The sequence below is a fragment of the Acartia tonsa genome, chromosome 11 (genome assembly GCF_053477335.1).
Source record: "Acartia tonsa isolate MP-2025a chromosome 11, ASM5347733v1, whole genome shotgun sequence".
In the NCBI taxonomy this organism is placed as follows: Eukaryota; Metazoa; Arthropoda; class Copepoda; order Calanoida; family Acartiidae; genus Acartia; species Acartia tonsa.
Window position 1 is genome coordinate 41,385,366 of NC_137270.1, and position 26,121 is coordinate 41,411,486.

The window sequence follows — 26,121 nt, forward strand, 5'->3', positions numbered from 1 at the left end:
TCTTAACATGCATCTTTTTTACCAAGCAAAAAAGTTTTATTTATTGGATTTCTGAAAAAGTAACGTATGGCACAACTTAAATTTTTTTAAGAAATGAAAAAAAAGTCGAGTATTTGTATTTGTTATAGATAAAGTGTAATAAACGATCTAAAAACAGAAATATGTTATGACAGTGTACTTAAATATTATTTTTGGACACACATTGGCTGATTAAAAGATACAGGAGTAAACAAATTAAAGATAAATTTTTCTCGTATTCATTCGAATCCGGTGGAAAAAACTATGTCTAGCATCGTATTATATCCAGCTTTCTACGAATATAGAAATGTACAAATCCGCGGAAAGCTGTTTATAATACGGTGCGAGAAATAACAAATCTATCACCCCCTTATAATTTTAAAATGGAAGCGCAGCATGCTCCTGCATTATTTTCTTCTGTTTGTCGTATTTTCCCAGTCATCCTTGTTCTTGTGAAGCGTCCACACAAAGTCTCGTTGGTCGTGTCTAAATCATGTGAGTTGTGTGTTACTTAAAAGGACTCTCCACAGAAAAATCAACTTTGGATTTTTGAAAATCTAACCTGAAACTATTATTCTCTGTTCAATTTTAGGCATTTTTTGTTTTTGTGGCATCGCGATCGAAGCCCTTTGAAAATTTTGTCCGCCGCCTATTTGTACTGCCGCTATAACAATACATACTACACTTTCCTCCACTGAATATATGTTTGCCGCTAAAGAACATTTGCTCCATTGCAACCGGCCGCTCTACGATTTATTCTCTTCCTTGACTGGACAATCCTGCCGCCTCCATTTTGTGTTCGCCTCCGCCAAATATAACTATCTTTTGCCGCAGTTGCCGCATTCATCGCCCTTCTCCGCCACTACTCCGCTATACAATGCTATACACCGCTTACGTCGCTATACACAACACCCCCCAGCCTCCATTTAATTTCTGAACAAGGGAGAGGGGAGCATGTATTGAAACGCGACGTACAGCAATGAATAGCGGAGTAGCGGCGGAGAAGGGCGATGAATGCGGCAACATAGAAGCTAAAAATCACTAAAGCAGCACAAATTGAATGGCGGGAGGATTCACTTAAAGGAGGTAAAAAATTTCAAAGGGCTTCGATCGCGATGCCACAAAAACCAAAAATGCTTAAAATTGAACAGAGAATAATAATTTCAGGTTAGATTTTCAAAAATCCAAAGTTGATTTTTCTGTGGAGAGTCCTTTTAAAGGATCTGGAACGGCAAAAGAATCCTTCTTTTATATCATGTTAGTTCTAAACTATTTTTCTGTTAGTATATTAATATTAGATCTTTACCAATTAAAATAGCGTTTCACAGCTAACATTTACATCGGTAGAATGGCCCCTTTTATCCTACACCATATAATCATAGACATTGCATTGGTTGGGTTTAGTAAATCAAAAAAAAATATTAAAAGGTCCTATGACAAACGCAGGAGTCCCAAATGCAGGAGTGGACAAACGCAGGAGTGGACACTTAACCAAACCTAACCTATTTTAGAACTTCTTTTAGGTTTTTTAATGCCTAACCCCTGCGTAGTGCGGGGGGCTTATTTGTACATTCATATCTCAACCTAACCTAATCTGTATAGAAATACTTAATTGAATTAATATTTTAACACTCCTGCGTTTGGCCACTCCTGTGTTTGGGACTCCTGCGTTTGTCCTGGAACCTCTTAGAAGCATAATTGTAGAATATTTAATGAGTATGGTTTTTGTTTGTCCGTTAAGATCTCGCTAACCGCTAAAACGACTGAGTTTTCTATTTAATAAAGCCTTCCCACATATCTCGGGTTGGATCAAGGCCACTCTGCCCTTTCATATAAAAAAAAAACAGACTCTAGAAGCTTCCTCGTATGCTTTATTATCTTTGTTATTTAATTTATATCAAAATTAGCGGCTCCAGTAAGTCATACAGTGACACTTTAAATTTTGTATGTACATTGAAAAAAGGAACCATATTGGTTCATCGGTTCACATATCTTTCGTTACTGACAGAAAGACAGACAGACACACAGAGATCCTGCTGCTTTTATGTATATGAGCCGTGTTTGCCATTCTACAATTTACCTCTGGTCGCCTGTTGAGTAAGCTCCACAACTGATTACCTTAAAGAAAAGATAACATCCACAGTGTTTTTTTTAAAAGGAAAACAATTTGGCTTAATTTAACCCATTTATCATTGACATAATTTAATCATTAATATTTCTAGTCTGATACAAAACTCCCCTAACCAATGAAAGAAATGAAACGTTGATTATAAATTTGTGTTAATTCTAAGTGGGTAAAAAAAGCAATACTTTTTGTTATAATTCACCAAATAAAAGGTTTTTCTAAAGATTGAAATTATTATTATTGAAAGTTTTAAACATTTCTAGGTTGAACCAACAAATTCAAGATTAAGAAAAAATACCCAAATGAAGAGTTGGTCACGCTGATAAAACTTTAGATACCAGTATCATTTACAGTCCAATATCCCCTCCCTCCCTTATATTTGAATAACTAAAATAATTTTTTTAAAACTTACCTTAAATCCCATTATTTCCAACCCATTTAACACCTGAAAAATTTAAGTTAAATTAATTGGATCATATGAAGGAAATGAAGTCATTCCTAAAAAGGACAGAAATTCCCTTCCAAAAAGGACAGAAATCATCTTCCTTTTTCTCAGATATCTCAAATATGGACAAAAATCACTCTCCTTTTTCTCACATATCTGAAAAAGAGGATAAAAATCACCTTCCTAAATCTCACTTTATCTTCCTAATTCTAAGAAAATTAACCCAATACCTCTAAGTTCTTCCTTATTCTCAGATAGCCTACCTTATTCTAAGAAATTCTTCCTTATTCTAATAAGATCTACCTTATTCTAAGAAATACTTCCTAATTCTATGACAATCTACCTTATTCTAAGACATTCTTCCTTATTCTAAGAAATTCTTCCTAATTCTATGAAAATCTACCTTATTATAAGACATTCTTCCTTATTCTAAGAAATTCTTAGTTATTCTAATAAGATCTACCTTATTCTAAGAAATACTTCCTAATTCTATGAAAATCTACCATATTATAAGACATTCTTCCTTTTTCTAAGAAAATCTACCTTATTCTAAGAAATACTTCCTAATTCTATGAAAATCTACCTTATTATAAGACATTCTTCCTAATTCTATGAAAATCTATCTTATTCTAAGACATTCATCCTTATTCTAAGAAAATCTACCTTATTCTAAGACATTCTTCCTTATTCTAAGAAAATCTACCTTATTCTAAGACATTCTTCCTTATTTTAAGAAAATCTACCTTATTCTAGGACATTCTTCCTTATTCTAAGAAAATCTCTTCCTAAATCTCACTTAATCTTCCTAATTATAAGAAAATTAACCCAATACCTCCTAGTTCTTCCTTATTCTCAGATAGCCTACCTTATTCTAAGAAATTCTTCCTTATTCTAATAAGATCTACCTTATTCTAAGAAATACTTCCTAATTCTATGAAAATCTACCTTATTATAAGACATTCTTCCTTATTCTAAGAAAATCTACCTTTTTCCCTCAAAGTCTTCCTTCTCATCACATATCCTTCCTTTGTCTCAGATAATTTAGCTAATTCTTGCTAATTAGACCAACCATTCCTGGGATCTTAAGCTTCAGACAGAAAAACCTTACTATTTTCTTCATATTCTACCAGGAGATGAGAAAAGTGCTGTGTTGCAATAATTTTATGTAGATCAGATTTTTTCATCCAAATAAAAAAGCTAGCTTTTTTTAAGAGTGAAAAATAAGAATGTTTTTAATTTAATGACAAACTAGCCCCTAGAGACCTCTTTAATTTTAGTGGGTTTCTAATTTTTTTTTTGGGGGGGGGGGAGATTTTTCCTAGGGGAGATATCTCTTTAGAATGTGTTAGTACTCTCCCCCAAAATAGCTATAAACCTTCCTTTGTCTTATAAGAAGCTAAACAGTAATGAAGAACCATACTGCTTCTATATATAATATTAAACAAGGATGACAACATCCATAAGTAGCGAAGCACAAAAAAAATCATGGATGTTAATACGTAGAAGTAAATTTAAAGTGTATTTATTAATTGATATATTTGAGAAAATATTTTGTATAATGATGACGGTCAAAATAAATTACATAAAAGATGCTCATAACAATGGGAAAAATTATTTTGATACTGATATCCCAAAAAGTTTTAATATTGGACCAAAAACACCAAAGATATGGGGGGAAATGTAAAAAATATAAAAATAGCCAAAAACCTGCAAAAAGGAAGTCTGAACGTCATGGTTGTTTTCTTTAAACAAGGGGAAATTTAATTTTGATATGTATAACTGAAAAAGTTTTGGAAATTGTACCATAAACACTAAAGATATGGAGAAAAATGTGAAAAATACAAAAATAGCCTAAAACCTGCTGAAAGGCAGTCTGACCGTCATAGTTGTTTGCTTTAAAGGACAGGAAATTTAATTTTGATATCTATTACTAAAAATATTTTGAAAATCGGACCATAAACACCAAAGATATGGAGAAAAATGTAAAAAATACAAAAATAGCCTAAAACCTGCTTAAAGGCAGTCTGACCGTCATAGTTGTTTTCTTTAAACGACTGGAAATTTAATTTAGATATCTATAACTGAAAAAAATTTGAAAATCGCACCATAAACACTGAAGATATGGATAAAAATGTGAAAAATACAAAAATAGCCTAAAACCTGCTAAAAAGCGGTCCTACTGCTATCGATGTTTTATACTTAATTGTGCTCCTTTATGATAGGAATGTTGTCAAAAAATTTCAGCATTCTATCTTTTATAGGAGCTGAGTAATTCCCATTTCCCCCATAGCGTTACGGACTGACGGACTGACGGACTGACGGACTGACGGACGGACGGACGGACAAAGTGAATTATAGAGTAGCTTCGCTACTAAAAAATATTCTTATAAAAAAGGTAGCTTTTAGAAATTAGAAAAAAAACGTCCGTCAGCTTGGCTAGCCTGGACAAGAATTTGACGCAGCACGGCCGGCTACATGGTAAGGGAGGGGGTGTATTTTTTATGAACGAACACAAACCCACAGACATACATTTAAAATAAGACCATAGACTATGTATATTTAGAATTTTAAGAATTTTAATGGATAATTAATTATATTGTTAGTGTTTTATTTCAAACTAGCGGCTACGCTCCTAGAGACACTTTAGGTGGTGGGAATTGAATTTAATATCTCCATTTTCTATAGTAGTTTAAAATGAAAAAGTGAAAAAAATGAAGGGAAGGGGGTTAATTTTTTTTGTTTTGGTGGGGGGGGGGATCATACTCATCCCCACATTTTTCATTTCTGTTTTTTTTTATTTTAAATTAAAATTTTTTGTAAAGGAGTAATATTTTTCAAGGTGGGTGGTGGTACCCTTCTCAAAATGGCTATAAACCTTCTCAGGATCTATGAGAAGCTACAGTGTAAAAATGAACCATATCGGTTCAGCGGTATCTAATTATTTTAAAATAACTTTTATAATACATATTCTATATTTACAAATTGTCTTTGATATGTTGTCCTTGTCCCATGCCGAAACAGAGAAATCAACCTATAATCAGGAATTAAGAGGGATAGGACAATGGATGATAAATCAATTTACTTAATTAATTAAATAAAAAGTCTCTAAAGTTGTTGAGCCCATTAATAAGAAATTGTTAAAATAAAACTGTGTAATAATCCAGGGAGGGAGTGAATATTGAGCTGTTTATTACACTGCACTGGTCCCCAAAGTTTTATAATAACGTTTTCTTATTCAGTGACTTAAAACTTTTATTGAATTTTATTGGTTTGTACATTAAAATGAGTGTCCTGTCCATTAACGATTCAATTCAACCACTAATTATAACTTACAAAAGGGATAATTTTATGTTTAATCAGTGAGGATTTACATCAACTTATCGGCAATTGTCTTATTCTTTAGATCCCTGTTAATAGTAAACGATTTAACCACCAATTATAACTTACAGAAGGGATAATTTTATGTTTAATCATTGAGGATTTACATCAACTTATCGGCAATTGTCATATCCCTTTAGATCCCTGTTAATAGTATATTTGGGGAATGAATAATAGAACATATGGGTTAGTGAGGGGATGAGTGATGACCAACATCAGAGCTAAAGAATTGTTGATTTTCGGATATTTTTATAATTATAAATATATGTTCAAAAGATATAAAGGATTATGAATTTTCTTAATATTCATATTACTTAATACCAAAAAATAAAATATTTCTTAATGTCAAAACTTTTTGTATTTAGATTTTAGTATTGGTCTTTAAAAGCAACAAATTGGGTCGAGTTGGGTCAATATTTAAAAGGATGGTTCGATTTTTAAAGCTATAAGTACCCTATCTTATTGACATAGAGTTACATAGAAAAGTTGTCGCCAAATTAAGTTGCTAACCTGTTTATTGGTCAGTTTATTCACCATAAAGAAGGAAAAGAGATAGGGTAAAGGGGAGAGGGGATAGATAATGTTTTAACCATCTACAACAATGATATTTTAAGAGGATACAAAATTATGGTTCAACTTCCAATTAATTCTATATTTATTCACGTGGATATTATCACAGGAGAAAATTTTTAGTTAGTTTAGGTTGCAATTTCCCTTCGATTTTATTTGGTGTACAATTTTTCCATTAGGATGGGAGGGAATAGGGTAAAGAATTGGGTGGGGAAGATCGTTATTTTAGCCCGCAAGAGAGTTCACTCTATTATAGAACATGAAATGTTTCGTGTAAGATCTAAGTAATAATAAATCCATTGTGGTGAATTCAAAATTAAAAAAAAATTGAAAATTGACCCACTCTAATTGCCCTTGAATTGATTTCATAATTATCAGCTGTTTTAGTTTACCGACGAAAAGAATAAGTTGCCAACTTTCTATAGAGTTTGTACCACATAAATAGGAATGTGAAGAAAAAAAACATTACATTGGTTGAGACTAGCAGCTACGCCACTAGAGGCTTCTATGGACACTTTGGGTAATTAATCAAATAAAAATGTCTGACTCTAAGCCTGGGATTTTATTTTTGAAAAGGAAAAGATTTTTTTCTGATGGTTAGGGGGGAAATTTTTTTCTTTAGGCAATTTTTCTTGGGAGCTCAGACAAACATCCTGTTACTTTTATAAAAGGATTGCTAATTACATATAGTTATTGAAGAAAATTATCAGTAAAATATACAAAATATTTTAATTTGTTTTGAAATTATTACTTTTTTGGTCTTGGTCTAATATTTTATGTGTTGGCTAGAGAAAGATTGTAAAGACTACTTGTCTTTTTCTGTTATCCTGTTATTATTAGGTTTATTTCTCTGCAAAATTATGTTAATATTATTAATAATTTTATGAATAAAAACATAAACACTAAATGTCAAAAGATACAACCAAAAAAAATACTGAATTTTCTATTATTTCTTAAGATAATTTCATACTTCTGACTGGGGTTCCTATTAAAATGTACTTTATGAATTTCCACCTCTAAAGTACAAACAAACATTTCAGGTCAAAAGATACAACTCAAACTTATCCTACACATGTTGTTCTGATATCCCAATAAACATAAGGAAATATATGTGAGAAAAACCAAGATTTTGAGAGAATAAGGAAGGGGAAAAGGCAGAATTTATATATTCTCTATACCTCTATTTCAGTTATGATATCCCAATATAAATTAGGAAAATTATCTGAGAAAAAGGAAGAATTAGGGGAATTAAGGAAGAACTTCTTAGAAAAAGCTAGGTTATCTGAAAATAAGAGAGAATTAGTAAGGAAAAGGAAGAAGTTCTTAGAATAAGCTAGATTTTCTTAGAATAAGGAAGAATGTCTTAGAATAAGGTAGATTTTCTTAGAATAAGGAAGAATGTCTTATAATAAGGTAGATTTTCATAGAATTAGGAAGTATTTCTTAGAATAAGGTAGATCTTATTAGAATAAGAAAGAATTTCTTAGAATAAGAAAGAATGTCTTAGAATAAGGTAGAATTTCTTAGAATAAGGAAGAATGTCTTAGAATAAGGTAGATTTTCTTAGAATAAGGAAGAATGTCTTAGAATAAAGTAGATTTTCATAGAATTAGGAAGTATTTCTTAGAATAAGGTAGATCTTATTAGAATAAGGAAGAATTTCTTAGAATAAGGAAGAATGTCTTAGAATAAGGTAGATTTTCTTAGAATAAGGAAGAATGTCTTAGAATAAGGTAGATTCTCATAGAATTAGGAAGTATTTCTTAGAATAAGGAAGAATTTGAAGGAATAAGGTAGACTTTCTTAGAATAAGGAAGAATTTCCTAGAATAAGGTAGGTCTTCTTAGAATAAGGGAGAATTTGTTAGAATAAGGTAGATTATCATAGAATTAGGAAGTATTTCTTAGAATAAGGTAGATCTTATTAGAATAAGGAAGATTTTCTTAGAATAAGGAAGAATGTCTTAGAATAAGGTAGATTTTCATAGAATTAGGAAGTATTTCTTAGAATAAGGAAGAATTTGAGGGAATAAGGTAGATTTTCTTAGAATAAGGAAGAATTTCATTGAATAAGGTAGGTCTTCTTAGAATAAGGGAGAATTTGTCTAATTAAGGTAGAATTTCTGAGAATAAGTAAGAATTTGGGTAAATAAGGTAGATTTATTAAGCATAGTTGTAATAGTGAGGAAAAGGAAGAATTTCTAAGAATTAGGAAGAATTTGTAAGATGGTGGACAGAGGTCACCTTCCTTTAGTGAGAATTTGTAAGATAGTGGACAGAAATCACCTTCCTTACAGAGAATTTGTAAGAAAAAGGAAAGTAAATAGCCTTCCTATACCCAAGGAAGGGAATTTCTGTCCTTTTTAGGAATGACTTCATTTTCTTCATATGATCCAATTAATTTTGCAGTTGATTTTTTCCTACTCTTAAAACTTCAAAAAAAAAAAAAAAAATATTAAAAAATTAATATGATTTATAGTTTTTTAACTTACCAAAATCGATTAATATCTGCTAAAGTAGAACAGGTTCTTAGCCATATTGAAAAATCATGTATAGATAATTTTCCACGAATAATAAAATGAAAATCATATAATCAATGGATTTTTGACATCCGCGGAAAGCTGTCTATGATACGATGCGAATAATAAATATTCTTCAAATATCTTTATTCGAAAGGTGTAAAGCAGTTTATTTTTTGATATCTTGAATACAAATATCTAATTCAAATCAGGGATCTTAGGGCCGATGAATTGATGGCATTCCCTTCAATAACACAAATTTACCCCTTCTGTAGATTACAACATGTGATTTTAGTGATTAAAACGCTGGGACACTCAACTTGATGAACCACCCATTGGAAATTAAATAAAAATCACCAAGGTTGTTAAATCAGCGATTAAGAAAACGCTTTTAAAAAACTTTTGGGGCTAGTTGAGCTGAACAGACTAATGTCCCCCTTTCCCTGGATTTAAATAGTAAGTTGCTCTTATCCAGAGAGGGAAGGGATAGCTATGACGTATTTTTTATCAACCACCCTGGCGCTTTCCCTTAAATTGCCTTTTTGAGAAAGAGAACCCATCAGCTTTATTTTAAAATAAATCAAAAAAAGAAGTAGTTGTTCGTGTTTTTTTTATGATTTTTGGGTTAGGTTGGGTCAGATTACATAGGGTACTAGGTAGCTATACATAGGGTTTGGTAAGTATTGTATGTATGTTCCAAGGTGCGTGGAGAGAGGTCTAGTACCCAAAGCGACACCTAGCCCCCTAGAGTCGTAACATAGGGTTTTGACACTGCAGTCATTACTTGGCTAATAATTTTGTTTCTTAGTGTAAAGAATCAAGCAAATTAATATTTTCCAGTCTAGACCTATCCTTATACTAAAGTAACAAGATGATTGTCTGTTTGTCTGTGTGTCTGTACCGAAGGATCTCGCTAACCGCTGAACCGATCGGGTTCTCCTTGACAGGGTAGATTACCATAGGTCCTGGGAAGGTTTATAACTATTTTAGGGGAGGGTACCACCACCCTCCCAAGATAAATCACAATAAAATCGAAAAAAATGAAAATATTTCCGCCGCATAGTGTCGCTAGCGTAGTCGCGCTGCGTAGAGACATGAATTTAACAGCTGATAACATAGACAAATTATTTCTCAAATTAGATATTTTAAATAAAATAAAAACATTTAAATGCCACTAGAGGCCTCTAGGGGCGTAGCTGCTAGTGAATAATAAAGGAAAAATAATTTATATTCCATTGTCCTATCTTGATATCCATGTAATTTAAAGATTATACCTTTATTTTATGAAAGGGTTAAACTATTGAATATCAAATATAGTGGAAATTTTGGATAAATACAGATTTACAAGAATGGATATAGAATATACATGGATATTATGACAGGAGAAAATTTAGGTTGCAACCATGGACTTCATTTATAGGTAAGTTTGTTCAATCAGTAGGAGAAGAGAGGATGGGATAAAGGGGGTGCATGGGGGGTATCGTTATTTTATTACTTTTTTAGAGTACATGAAAATCTGATGCAACATCCAAGTAATAATAAATCCATTAAGACTATAACTTATTTTATGAAAGGGTTAAACTATTGAATATAAAATATAGTGGAAATTTAGAATAAAATAGGCTTACAAGGGTTTAATTTGAGTATATATGTTAAAATTTCAGTCATCATTTAGGGATTGAATCTGCGCCTAAATCTTGTAAATACAAAGACGAATAAAAGAGAAGGAAGGAAAGCATTGATCTAAAATGGGCTCAACACTAAGATGTATAAGTTGGAAAGAATTTTAATGTTAGAGGGAGATTTGAAATCTGCATCAAAGTTTAAGGATTTTTTTTATAAAATTCGTTTTTTGTATAATTCTTTATCTAAAAGCGGAAATACAATTTAAGTTAATTTATTTTGACATCTGTGATTGGTGGATTGAAAATTACCTTCGCTCTGATAGGAGAAGCTTAAGTGTCGCACATCATTCAACCAATTAGAGCGCAGGTAGTTTCCAATCCACCTATCCTGTTGGTCAAAATTTATGAACTTAAATTGTATTTCCGCTTTTAGATAAATAATTATACAAAAAACGAATTTTATAATAGTTATTTCTCAGATCGTATTATAAACGGCTTTCCACGGATATAGAATGTACCATTATGAGATTAAAACTATTTTTTTAGTCCTGAGGTGACGAAGGCACCGGCTAAAAAAAACTGGTTTTAATCTTATGATTGTACATTTTTATATTCATAGAAAGCTAGATATATTACGATGCTAGACATAGTTTTTTCGTATGGATGAGAACTGATTCCTATCCACCGGATTCAAATGAATACAAGAAAAAAATTGATGCAGATTTCAAATCTCCCTCTAACATTAAAATTCTTTCCAACTTTTATATCTTACTCAACACATTACAATTCACATAGTTTCCAGACAAAGGGTCGTATAATCAACTGGTTGGTTGTCTACTATAGTCGGGATGTTTAGGGTGTGCCTTTGAACATAATTTAAAAGTCTGACCCTACTTTGGAATTATAGACGTCCAAGGTGTCAATGAGAGGTATCGTAAAAAAAGACTAGTTGACAGCTTTAAACACTGTTATCGGCTAAAGGGGTTTTCTAATTATCGGGGGAGGTGGGGAATCCTTTATTGGGGGGCGTATTTTTTTTGGAAGTGGGTGGTGTCGCAATTTAGATAAAACCATCCTTGGACCTAACAAGACACACACTTCAAAGTTAAACATTAAAACTTTGGTAAATATGTCTTAAAGTTGTAAAATTATGTTTTAATCAATGTTAAAAACTTGAAAACTTTTTTTCCGGATCATTCCTAGATTTCGTTATTGGGGGAAATTTAGAGGATGAATATTTTTTCAGAATTTTTCCAAACCCCATCAATATCCGCTGGATTATATAGAACTGATTTAAATACGATACGTTACTGAACTATTCTGTATTGCTGAGAACCGGTTTTAATCCAACGTATACTTATCGGTTTCAAAGCCATACTGGAAAATAAAACTAAGTTCAAAAAGGTTTTACAAGATTTTTTTTATATGGGTTGTTCCCCAAATCTAGAAAAAATGAACGTATGCCTTTTCTTTCTAATCCTCTGAAATCTTTGACAAAGTTTTGACTCTAAGAATGCTGCACATTTAGCAAGTTATACATATGGTCTTTTTAAAAAGCCAAGATTTTCTATATAAAGATTCCTTCAACAGTTAGGTACAACTTAGAAAGCGTAATAACTCATTAATTGTTACCCGAAAGTCCGTATATCAATTTGAAACATGCTAATTTTAACTTTATTGACGGCATTTTTTGTGTGATATGATTTACCTATTCATCTTATTTTGGGAATAATGATTCTTAGGACAACAAGGTAAAGTATTATAAGCGAGGCAACCCTATAATCAAATCCTAAAAATGAAAGCATGTAAGTTTACTGTATACCAAACATACGCAATTTTGGAGCAAATTTATGTACAATTTCGTTTAGACTTCAAAATTAATGTTCTGCTTAGTTTTGACTCTCTACAAGAGTTATTGTTCGTTTGTCTTTCGAATTTCAGATATTTGCTTTTATAGATGTTGTCATCCTTGTTTTAAAAAGTCTTGAGATGTTTTCAGACCATATCTCTGTAAGTCTACTATTATTTCTATTTAGAGGGTGGTAGAACACTCCCCAGAAATAGATTAAAAAGCTAAATTTTAAAGGAGAACTGTATGTATGTTCAACGGTTAGCGAGATCCTTCAGACAACGACCTGTTAGTTACTCTTATATAAGTACTTATATGAGTTTTAGATATATTAAGTTTATCAGATGTTTTTTTTTATTTTGATTCTCCATATTCAAATCAAAGAAAAATTCATATTTTTGCTTTAAATAAATAACAAGGATGGCATTTGTAAGAATCAGAGAATATAAAAAAATCTATTAAAATCAAAGCAAATCAAAAACAACAATTTTATTATAATAAGACAATGAACGATAAAATGATATACATCCCCAATCATTTAAGACAAAATTACCCCTTTTGAAGATTAAAATTGTTGGTGTAAAAGTCTGTACAACATGTTATGAAAGGGTATGCCTTTTTAATTACATTATTTATCAATTAATAAATTACAGGCAGTGCAGACTAAGTGAGTTACAGACTAACTTCTTGGTACTAAAAATGAATTGAAACATAAAAATTGAGAAAATAGGAAATATAGAAATGGAATATAGCAGATTATGCCATACTAAAAACTTTAACTTTTAAATATTAAAAAACTTTTTCAAAAGATGAAGTCATCTAAAGTTTAGAAAGTTAAATATATGTTTTTTCTTCAAAAAAGTACATTAAAAGTTTTAAACCAAACTTAATTGGTCAATTTGGCGATAAAAAAACATTCATTTAAACAAAAAATATAAATTTTCTTGCCTCCATCAGGAATTAAAGGGATAAGACAATGGACGATAAATTGATATACATCACCAATGAGTATACACAAAAATACCCATTCTGTAGATTACAATTAGCGGTTGAAACGTTTGGACACTTAATGAACTAACCAATCAAAATTTATTAAAAGTCCCCAAATTCTTAATCCAACGAATAAAAAAATGTTTTGTCCGAGTATCCATATATGATTTTTTGGTATTTTGCTACTAATTGATTTTGTCATCCTTGTTTCAATATAGAACAATGTAAATAACAAAGTAATTTCATGAAAACAATCATGATTTTGATTCTACTACAAATAGATATATATATAAAAACAAGGATGACAACATCCATAAAAGCGAAGCACAGAAACGGTAGGACAAACGGACATTAACACTTGTATAGTGTCTGAACTGAATAATCAGAATATTAAGGTATAAGAGTCAAGCAAAAGTGTAAGTAAATTTTTTGCTAAACTGCTTGATACAGAATAATGTTTATGGACATACTTACATTTTTAGGACATGATTATAGAGTGGCTTCGCTTATAAAATACCCAGGAATGTCCCAGGAATCAATATACCAAAAATCAGATCAAACGGATAATTAGATCAAATAAAAATTTGTTGTTAAAAAAGTAGAAAAATCAACATGTTTAAAATGGACGTACGGACATTCTGGTAATGATTATAGAGTTGCTACACTTTCTTAATCGTACCTAACTACTACAGGAATCACTATGCAAAGTTTGAAATCGATAGGACAATTCTAACATGCCTAAATTAACGAATAAAAGCTATCTATCTCGGACGGACGTACGGACCGACGGACGTACGGACCGACCCTAATTATAGAAAAGCTTCGCTTTTAAAAAAGCAAAAAAATGAGAGAAAGCTTAATAGAGAGAGAGAGAGAGAGATATGAAAAAATATGCCTCTATACCATTGAGAGAGATAGAGTGAGAAATACTGAGAGAAAGAGAGAGAGAGAGAGAGAGAGAGAGAGAGAGAGAGAGAGAGAGAGAGAGAGAGAGAGAGAGAGAGAGAGAGAGAGAGAGAGAGATAGAGAGAGAGAGATAGAGAGAGAGAGAGAGAGAGAGAGAGAGAGAGAGAGAGAGAGAGAGAGAGAGAGAGAGAGAGAGAGAGAGAGAGAGAGAGAGAGAGAGAGAGAGAGATATATAGATGTCTCTATACCCATCAAAATTGAGAGAGAGAGAGAGAGAAAGAAAGAGAGAGAGAGAGATAGATATAAATAAAAAAAAATAAAAAAAGTATGTCTGTATACCAATCAAAATTGAGAGATAGAGATAGGGAGATAAGACAGAGAGAGAGAGAGAGAGATAGATGTCTCTATACCCATCAAAATTGAGAGAGAAAGAAAAGGAGAGAGAGAGAGAGAGAGAGAGAGAGATGGATAGAAAGAGAAATAAAAAAAGTATGTCTATATACCCATCAAAATTGATTACAAGTAATAAAACTACAACCTACATTGGGACACTGAAACTCATACAAAAAATAAATATATTCAAGTTGTGTTATTGTATACCATCTATAATACAAAGTAGAACGATGTCTGTCTGTCTGTCTGTCTGTCTGTCCGTCCGTCCGTCCGTCCCTTAAGATCCCGGTAACCACTGAACCGATCGGATTCTACTCTTCAGGGAATATACCTACTGGTCCTGTGGTGGTTTTAAGCTATTTTCTTGGGGGGTGGGACACCCCCAACCCCCCCAAAAACAAAATTTCCTTGGTCCTTTTTTTATCACCTCTTGGGTCAAAGCCCCTAGAGGCTAGTGGCGAAGCCGCTAGTATTATATAAAGTAGTAAGCGTTTTTTGTATGAGTAAACTTTTCTCTCTCCTACCTTAAGTGCCCCTAGAGGCTTCTAGGGGGCGTATCCGCTAGTCTTTTTTAAATTATTGGCACTTATATACAATATACACCCTTTATTTTGAAAAAAAAGATAATATGGGGGGGGGGGGTGAAGAGTTTTTCGGGTTTTTCCCTTTTTTTGGTCAGGATTGGTTATATTTATTATTAGATAGCCTCACAGGGTTAGGGTATAACAATCAATGCCGGCACTTTTGGATGTAAATTAATTGTCTTATCCCTTTAGATCCCAAGGATCAGTATATCTTCCTGTACCAAGTAAGTCTCTTTGATTGCACAACATTTGTCTGGAAATATTAGCTCTGTAATTTATCCCTTTACAGTCGGGCTCTTGCCGCACCTTCATCGGTCGGGGGGGGGGGGGGCGTTCAACGCGCCCCCTCTATTATCTCAGTTCCTATAAAAGCTAGAGGGCTAATTTTTTTTGTGCAAGTCTCCTGTTTGATAATGAATTTCCTACCTTTTATAAGTCTAAGTCAATTTTCGCTTCCTTCATCCTTTTATTTTACAACCTTTGTTTTTAGGTCTATTTTACTTAAAAATTTCAAACGGCTGTAATTTTCTTAATTTTGAAGCTAGAAGAACAATATTTTTCCAGAAATTGTTTATCTTTATGTAAATTTTACATTAGAAATATCAAAATATAAATTTCAGCGGCCGCAGCTGTACTTGGCAGCTGCCAGCCGTCGCAGTCGTTGGTCGTCGGGAAAACGGCAGCGGATCTTTATGAAATTTTAATACGTTATGTAGACATGTCAGAAAAGCTTAATTTTAAAATTTGAAGTCTCTAAGTAAAAAATTGCGGCCACAGGTGCCTTTTAAAGATTTCTGGACACCTGGAGGATCAGGACCTGCAGGATCATACCTGGAACCTCTTTATCTTTCACGCACAGAATGAGATAGAAAAAACCGGAAGAGGGGGGGGGGGCGTTGAACGCCCCCCCCCCCCGACCGTTAAGTGTTAAGGGATTTCCTATTCATGCATTCCTGATTCCAATTTTTACCCATAGAGGTATGGGCCATTGGGCTATTTATAATAACGTTTACTAATTCGTTGCCTCAATAACTTTTGGGGACCTTTTAGAACTTTGATTGGTTGGTTCATTACTTTGACCACTAATTGTTATCTGAAGAAGTGGTAATTATGTGTTTCATCATTTGGGATGTAAATAAATTTTTCTGCCATTGTCTTATTCATTCAACCCTGATTCCCCCCTTTTTCCCGCAAACAAATATGAAAACAATAAATAATATTACAAATTAGATAAACCTTGTCCATATGTAGCAAAGCTCATATATAAAAATAATTCATTTATAACAGACAGATCATTTTGAATTGTAAAGTAGTTTTGAATGATCCAAAGAATTATTATCTCAAATAGTAGCTGTGTAAATCGGTGCTTTCCCTCAAAGTGCCTAACGAGCACTGAAACCCCTCCCCTAATTTATAAAATAAATTATAATGAGGGGTACATTTTTTTTCTCACATGAATAACAATTTATTATATATATAAACACAGGTTATTTCATTAACTTTTTATTGATGGAATACAATTGTTTCACTATTAAAATAGATCATCAGTTCAAATTAAGATGTATAAAATAAGAGTTAAAAAATTTATGTCCTTGCATTTTGAATCCTTTTAATAACAATACAGGGGGGGCCCTAACGCTGCGTGACCTATATCTGTATTGTCCTATCCCTGTACCAGATTTAACCTACCCAACCTGACCTAAAGAAATAAGAAAAACAAAAAACTAGCATCCAGGTACGTCCAAAGGGGGGGGGGGGTTAGGGGTGATTTCCCCCTCCCCCAGAATGAATGAAGGCAACCCAAAACCTCCCCCTCCCTAAATAAAAAAAGTTTAAACGTCCTTTCCTCTAATTTTCAATTTTTACCCCCCCCCCCCCAAATAAAAAAGCTTGGACGGCCCTTGCTAGCACCTCATCTTATTTCAATTTCTTTCAAATAAATACTTAGAAACGTTATTTTCTAGACGGACAGACTAACAGAAACAGTAAATTATAGATAAGCTTCGCTCCCAAAAAGTTATGTTACTCTCCAAAACTTTATTAGGTTTACAGATAAATGATTAGGAAAGATTTACTGGAAATTTTTAATTTATTTTCTTTAGAGTCGCAGCTTCTATAAAAATTTTGAACGACAGTCCGTTTGACCGTTCGTTATATATATTGGGGCGTGTAGGTCGATTATCTACTCTAAATATATACTATTTAAAAGTGTATGCTTAAAATTCGGACTTTTGTAGGTAAATATTAATCAAACGACATGTTATAATTTTTTTCTAAATGGACGTAATTGTTGAAGGAATCACCATGCAAAATTCTCAAGTGATAGAACTATTCCAACATGCTTGAATTAAGATAAGAGTTATCTGTAAAAAAATACGTACGGGCAGTCAAACCCTAAAAGCAAAGCTTCGCTACTTCAAAATTTTGATACTGTTTATTCTTTGTGAGATATTGTCAAATCTAAATTGTTTTTATATTCAAATTTATTTTCCTATCTCGTTCACAGGGACAGGGATATATATTAACTAATGAAATCTAGTAAAATTAAGAAAAATAATTATTATTAATAATGGTTGTTGTCTAAGAATGAATTAAGAGGATGTTTATGCGTCTGTCTGGCATAAATTTGTATATTCAGTTGCAAAATTGTGTAAAAAATGATCTGTTTCAGAAAGTACATTTTTACGACTTGCTTATAGAGATGCTTCGCTTAAATCACTGTATCATATTCTCATAGGAATCATTGTTCCAAAAATCAGATGAATAGGATGATTTGTTACACATTAGAACTGGTTCTCAGCCATACTGAAAACTCATGTATAGCATCGTATTAAAGACAATTTTCCACGAATATTAAAATAAAAATCATAAAATAGACACCAATTTTGTAAGCAAGGGCCTTCGGCCTCTTGGGGCAAATACTGGTTTTAATGCTATATATATTTTTTTCATTTTCATATCCGCGAAAACCTGTCTATAATACGATGCGATAAATAAATATAAATTTTTTTGTGAATATTTTTCCTTCGTCCTTTCTTAGTTGAATGATGACAAGACAAACTGTAAGCATAAAGTCAGGGAACTTAAGGATAAGACAATGGATGATAAATGACACAATACAATCTTTCCCGATTTTGTATTAATTTTGCGGAACATGATTCCAGTTACGTCATGTTTTTCTTTCCCGAAAAAGGGAAGGGGGGAAGAAAAAAAGAGATGGGAGAAAAGGGGGTTTTCCCCATCTCTTTTGAAGAGATTTTCTTCCCCCCTTCCCTTTTTCGGGAAAAAAAATATGACGTAACTGGAATCATGTTCCGCAAAATTAATACAAAATCGGGAAAGATTGTATTGTGCAATGATAAATTGATATACAGTCCCAATGATGATAAACAAAACTACGCACCCATTATTGAGATTGACAAGATTTGATTCTACTCCACAACCCACATTTTTTGAGCCATTAATTATCACTGTTTAAAAAAAACTTTGGGTACCAGTGTAATTTCCAGCCTAATGTCCCCTCCCTCCCTGTTATAAAGCTCAGATCTTAGGGTCACCTCAAAATCAGGATTTAAAAAAAAAATAGCAACGTCCAAACTATGGCCGAGGCTAACAAAACTGGTATTAATTTTATGATTTTTATTTTGATATTGTCTCTAATATGATGCTATCCCTATTTTTTCAGTATGGCAGATAATTGGTTCTAATCCAGAGGATATCAATCGGTTTCAATATAAAACGAACACAGTAATAGTGTCTGACTGATTATGACGTAACAAAAAAAATTAGCCAATGAGAGGCCACTATAAATTTTACCATTGGTCAATAACGGCCTCTCATTGGCTAATTTACGTTTTTGTTACGTCATAATCAGTCAGACACTATTACTGTGTTCCAAAGAAACCAGGTTTGTAGTAAAACAAACATGCCATGTTATACATTCTTAAGCAGTTTCCAAGATTTTTAATTTAATCTATTTTCAGCCTACTTTATAAATTAAAAAGGGAAAATTTCATGGAAAAAATTTAATCCCTATAATTAGATCAAATATTTTTATTACAAGTCCCTATTATAAAGAAGTAAGACTTTTTTGCGCTTAAACTTTCAATAAATACTGAACCGATTGAATTCTCTATTTATAAAAAGTTTCACATAGGTCCTGGGTTGGTTTTAGTATAGTTAAATTCTAAATTAAGGCTCTGTATAGTTTTAGGCTGTTAGACTGAAACTTAAGTTAAAAACATCTTACTGCTTAATGCTTTTTAGTTAAAAAGAAATTTTTATTTAGAAAGAAACACATACATCCAACTATTATGGCAGATAGACGTCTGATGAAAAACGGATCATATAAAATAGGAAAAAAATCTTGTATTCTTTAGAAAGGCGTACAACATGCATATTTTGTCAACATATTGAATATAGTAAACGTGGATAAGTTGACAGTGGATAATTTGTCGTCAATTTATGCTGCTACAAAGATCCTCATTTGTTGGTCAGTTCGTTCATCCAGTAGGGTGGAAAGAGATTGGGTAAAGGTAGTATCGTTATATTAGCCAACTGCAAGCATAGATTTGTTAAAGTATATAAAAATCTGATGCAACATCCAAGTAATATCATATCGATTGTCAACATATAGTATGTAAACAATTGTCTAATATTTCTGTTACAACAAAACAAGGACAGCTCTATGTTTATACCTAGCGCAGCACAATAACAAAGTAACAGGGTGTCTCTTTGTTTGTGTGTATGTTTGTACCGAAGGATCTCGCTAACCGCTGAACCGATCGGGTTCTCCTAGATTCTCATAGGTCCTGGGAAGGTTTATAACTATTATGGGGGAGGGTAATACCACCCTCCTAATAGAAATCGCCCCTAGAAAAAAATCCCTTCCCCCCCCCCGAAAAAAAATTTACTTTTTCTTTTAAATCTAAAATAAAAATTTTGTTATCAAATTCAACTACCCCCTCCTCAAGTGCCCCTAGAGGCCCATAGGGGCGTAGCCGCTAGTACAAACAATAAAAAGCATTCTGTGCAGGTATCCAAAGTGCAAGAGAGCTAAAATGATTAGGGGGGTGGGGGTAGAACATTTGGCCGTTTATTAAATTATTCCCCAAAGTTTTATTATTAGCTTAAAAACTTTTGGGGCTTATCAAAGACGTCCAAGGGGGGGGGGTAAGGCAAATTTTACCCCTGGCGTAAACATTTTGGGGGAGTAATTTACCCCTCCCAAAAACAAATACCCCCTCTTAAAAAAATTTCACCCCCACCAAATACAAAAACTTGGACGCCCCTGGGGCTTATATTGAATATTGATTTTTTGCAAGGGCTGATATTCAGCCATTTAATTCCATTTGAAAATGCCGAAAATTAAATATTTTGTCGGAGTAAAGTGGAGTAACACTGTTTTTGGTGTAATTGAAAGGGAAGTGGGTAAGAAAGGGAAGGGGGTTGAGGGGAAATTTTCAATTAGAATTGTTTGTCCGAATCACATTCCATTTTCCCTGGATTGTTTGTTTCTTTGAGTTGGGCGTCCAAACGTTTCAAGCAGAAGTATTGTAATCTACAGAAGAGGCATTTTTTTGTATCATCATTTGGATGTACATTAATTTATCGGCCATTGTCTTATCCCTTTAGAACCCCCTTCAAGTAAGCAATTTAGATTAATTGTCCTCTCCCTGTATCCCTGAAAATTGGGGAATCTTACCATCCAGGAGGGAACACTGAACTCCGCCTTCTTGTCCCGGTCATTCTGATACTCCGGCTGTTCTTGGACCTTCTCACACAGCTGGCGTACCTGGAGATATAAATAGAAAGTTAGAAGGATGGATAGATAGAAAGTTAGAAAGATGGATAGATAGATATTCTGATACTCCGGCTGTTCCTGGACCTTCTTACAGAGCTGGCATACCTGGAGCCATAGATAGATAATTAGATGCTTAGATATATATATATATATATATATATAGTTCAAGAGAGATCTTTGAAGCTGAGAAAATACCTTTCAAAAATGCATTGAATTCAGCTGGCTACAATGATGACTTCACCTACTCACCCAACCAACAACGTCATCCTACTACAAGGTGCAGGAGAAGAAAGGTTATTTGGTTTAATCCTCCTTTCTGTCAAACAGTGAAAACTAATGTTGCAAGGAAATTCTTACTACTGATTGATAAACATTTTAAGAACACACCTCTTCAACAGTACTTCAACCGTTCTACAGTTAAAGTGTCTTATTGTTGTATGCCTAGTATCAAAGCCATCATAGCTGGACATAACAAATTCTTAAGATACAGCTGCTGCAAACACTCAACTTCCAAGATTGTGCAACTGCCGTGGTGGCCAAGCTGTGTGTCCCGTTGGAGGCCAGTGCTTGAAGTCTTCCTTGGTCTACAAAGCAGAAGTCATCAATGCAGTCAAACCTGCCACATACATTGGCCTGACTGGTAACACTTTTAAAGAAAGATTTACTGGTCACAAGTCATCCTTTAACAATGCCAATGCAGAGCACAAAACCAGCCTATCATTATTCATTTGGTCATTAAAACGAAATCAAACTAATTTTGATATTAGATGATCCATCCTGCAGCAAGCACCAACCTACAACCCTAGCTCCGGTGCATGCAAACTCTGCAACCTAGAGAAGGTGAAGATCATGTTCAACAATGACGTCACCATGCTCAACAAGAGGTCTGAGATCAACAGCAAGTGCAGACACAGAGACAAGTTCCTTCTGATTGAACACCTGGCTGCTAATGATACTTGATACTGCCGTTTCAAGATAGTTTTTTTTAAAATTATGTTTATTTGTAATTTCAATATTTTAAATAATCCTCTAAATTTAATTGAAAAAATCTAGTAATTCTAATATCATTGTCAGTATTAAATTGTAACTGAAGATTGCTTAATGCATGAAACATGATGTTTTACAAATAAACTTTTGTTCATTCTATGTGGACTATACATATATATATGTATATATTATCCCGGTCATTCCGGACAAATAGAGAGATAGACAGAGAGAAAGATATACCTAGAAAAACTAATAAAATTTGTTATTTTCAGTGATTATTACCGACTAACCTTCTATTATTGTTAAACAGATAGATAGATGGATGGACATTTAGCCAAACAGATAGATATATTTACCGAGGAAAAATTAATAGAATAGGTATTTTGAGTAATTGTTACTGATTACATTTCTAGCCTTATTAAATATATAAGCAGACAGATAGATAGATAGATATACTGAGGAAAAAGTAATAAAATTGTTATTTTGAGTGATTATTACTGATAACCCATCTAGTCTGGTTTGATTGGCATATCTCATTACTTTACAAACTTCTCACCTTTTCCTTTCAGGGATCTAAAGGGATAAGACAATGGCCGATAAATTTTTGTACATTCTTAATGCTATGCATAAAATTACCCCTTCTGTAGATTACAATTCCACAGGGGTCTAAAGGGATAAGACAATGGCCTATAAATTTATGTACATCCACAATAATATACACAAAATCACCCCTTCTGTAGATTACAATTCCTCAGGGGTCTAAAGGGATAAGACAATGGCATATAAATTGATGTACATTCTCAATGATATACACAATATTACCACTTCAGTAGATTACAATTAGTGGTTAAAACGTTTGGACTCTCAATTCTATAATATACCAACCAATCAAAAAATTTAATAAAAGTTCCCAAAGTTGTTGAGCCAACAAATAAGAAACATTACCATAAAACTTTGGCGACTAGAGTAATAAGCAGCTCAATGTCCCCTACCTGCCTGACTTTTTCCTTCAGCCGAGAGCGCGTATAGCCATCTTAGTTAGGGTAGAGCTAATTACATCTTAGGAATACATTTTTTTCTGTGGTTCTTTTAGGCAATACCTAGTCGTTTTTTCACACCTCCACACTTTTAAAAAATGTTTATGAGTGTTCATCCTTGTTGTTTTCAATCATACCAATCAGAGAGAGAGAGAGAGAGTGTGAGAGAGAGAGAGAGAGAGAGAGAGAGAGAGAGAGAGAGAGAGAGAGAGAGAGAGAGAGAGAGAGAGAGAGAGAGAGAGAGAGAGAGAGAGAGAGAAAAGAGATAATAGTGAACGTAAACAGAAAAATAAAAAAAAATTATACGATCTATCTATCTATACTGTCTATCTATCTATCTATCTTTCTATCTATACTGTCTATCTATCTATTTAGCTATATATTTATATACTAACCTCTGGATGATTTAATCCTTGAACAACCACCCACCATTTGAAAATACTCTCCCTAAAGATAAAAAACATATGAATGTTTACAACGGAGTTTAAACTTTATTAAAAAATGGCTGGTCTTCAGGATTCTCCTTGTACTAGATACTTCTGGTGCCAGGTATTCTTTTAATACCCTTTTTGAGTGAAGGAGTATAAAATATAAATAGTACTATTTAAGTACTATTTTAAAAAATATACCTGGATCTACTTGGATAGCAACCAAATCGTTAAATCCAAATTTTGTTTTATAAAAAGTTTTAAAATTTGGAATCTTACACAAAACTAATTTAATCCCAAAAACCTTAAGGAGGGTAGGGTTATTAACACCCCCCTCCCCTCCCATCTCGAATATGGTTAATTCAATGGATTTATTATTTCTTGTAACTTATACAAGATTATCATATACTCTAATAAAGTGAAACTTGTAGTGGGCTAAATTAACGATCATACCCATCCACCCCTAACCCCAACCCTCCCCTTCTACTGGATGAAAGGACTGACCAATAAATGACAATGGAAATAGGAAGCTAAATTGACGACAATTTTACCCTGTAAAGGGATAAATAACTGTATCTCCCCATCGCATCAACCTTGTGCAACCTTTTTATTGGGTCATTAAAAATCAACCAATAGTGTCGCTTATATTAAAACAGCCAGTAGCAGAAAATAATTTAGAAGCAGACGATAAAGGTCATTGAAAAGGGAAGGGAGGTAGTTGTCTGTATTTACATCTATACTAGAGGTCTGTTATAACACATACACAAATGAATTGAAGAAAAGCTTTGCTCCTGTATGAAAACTTTCCATCGAGCTACACATCTTGAATAAGTGACTCAAAAATACGGAAAAACTTTCCAAATTAGATTTCTCATTCTCAACTTGTTATATTTTTTTTGCTATATATTTATTTTATTGCAAGATTTTTCACGTTAAAGTTAAAAGAATGTGTCCTAACTTTTTTGATTCTTAAAAAAATAGCTAGTCCGTATCTTTAGTAAGTAGTAGATGTAAAATGATCCATAGAATTTAGATATACAATAGGTTTTTTTGTACACCTCTTATTATTGATGTAAATTAAGTTATTTAGAAAAATAGTTGGTTTTAAGGTACTAAAAAAGCAACAAAAAATAAGAGAATTTACATTATGAACAAAAATAGTAAGGTCTTTAATTTGACACTTTACTTTTTTAATTCTGTTGAGTACTTATTGAAAAAATCCATTTTGTTGAACCTCGTTGAATCAAAACTTTGAATTTTAGGAGATCGTCACGAATGGTTAAAAAAAAATCACAATAGTTAGGACATGTTCTTTGTAAATTGTTATTTAATTACAAACTTTTCAAGAAATTAAATTTAATCCTTTATTTAGGAATTACAATTCTTCTTTGTTAATACCAATTATAGTATGCTATTGTAAAATTGTAAAAACAAGGATGTCAACATCCATAAAAGCGAAGCTCTGAAACTGTAAGACAAACGGACATTAACACTTGTTGAGTGTCAGAACTGAATAAACTGAATATTAATGCGTATGTCTATACAAAATTGTAAATTTGTTGCAAAACTGATTAAATACATGATACTGTTCAAGGACATACTGACGTTTTTAGGACTTGATTTTAGAGATTCTTTTCTTTTAACACTATACCTTGTTGTAATAGGAATCAGTATTAACCCTTACAGATCGGGGGGGGGGGGGCTCAAAGAGCCCCCCCCTCTAGTTTTTTCAATCTCATTTTTTTTGTAGGTAAGATGGAGAGCTGTAACTTCATGACTTTTTAAGTTTAGAAATTATACGTCGGCAAGAGTTGATTTTATTAGGATATCTGGTCTGTGTCGGTCGTGGTGTCCGGTCAAAGTCGGTTGGGTAGAAAAAAAAATTAGAAAAAATTCTAAATAAATCTTAATTTCTACATTATGACTTTTGTGTATAAGGTAGAAACATAAAATTTTTTTGGTGAATACTTAGATATCAATGACCTTCTGAGAAAAGTGGTGTTATGACCGTTTGACCGCTCCCTGACCGACTTTATGACCGATTTTTGTCTGGCTTTTACTACAGACATAAATCATGAATATCGTGGCTTCTATTACAGCTAGAGACCTATAATTTTATTTGGTAAATCCTTGAGCAACAATAAACAGATAAAAACATTATTTGCACCGCCAACCGCCGTTTTACCGCCGTAACCGCCGAAAATGGCGGTTTCCGTTATTTGCCGTTTTTCGGCGATAATCAGAAAAAGTAATTTTTTTGTTATGAAAAATAAAAGTTCGTCCTAAAATTTGGTCATCCTAGCTGCAAAATTGGCCTCTCTACAGCTGTTTTAAAATTTAGCGGCTGGCCGCTAAAAAGCGGCTAAAGAGCGGTCTGACTGCTATGACTAGAAAAAGTAATTTTCTCTAAAAATACACCTGAACCACCAGAAAAAAAATTTACGTCTTTATCTGTACCAGGGGCC

The 26,121-nt window shown here is 32.9% G+C and overlaps 1 protein-coding gene across 1 annotated transcript in view; it reads right to left on the reverse strand.

Annotated features, from left to right (window-relative positions):
* Positions 1-375: 375 nt before the first annotated feature.
* Positions 376-26,121, reverse strand: part of LOC145331853 (uncharacterized) — a 30,263-nt gene continuing 4,517 nt past the window's right edge. The window contains exons 2-6 of the mRNA XM_080176701.1: positions 23,624-23,675; positions 21,106-21,195; positions 2,556-2,588; positions 2,099-2,136; positions 376-504 (exon numbers count right to left, since the gene is read on the reverse strand). Of these exons, the coding sequence (XP_080032827.1) occupies positions 426-504; positions 2,099-2,136; positions 2,556-2,588; positions 21,106-21,195; positions 23,624-23,675 (292 nt within the window). The 3' untranslated portion in view covers positions 376-425. The remainder of the gene's footprint in view (positions 505-2,098; positions 2,137-2,555; positions 2,589-21,105; positions 21,196-23,623; positions 23,676-26,121) is intronic.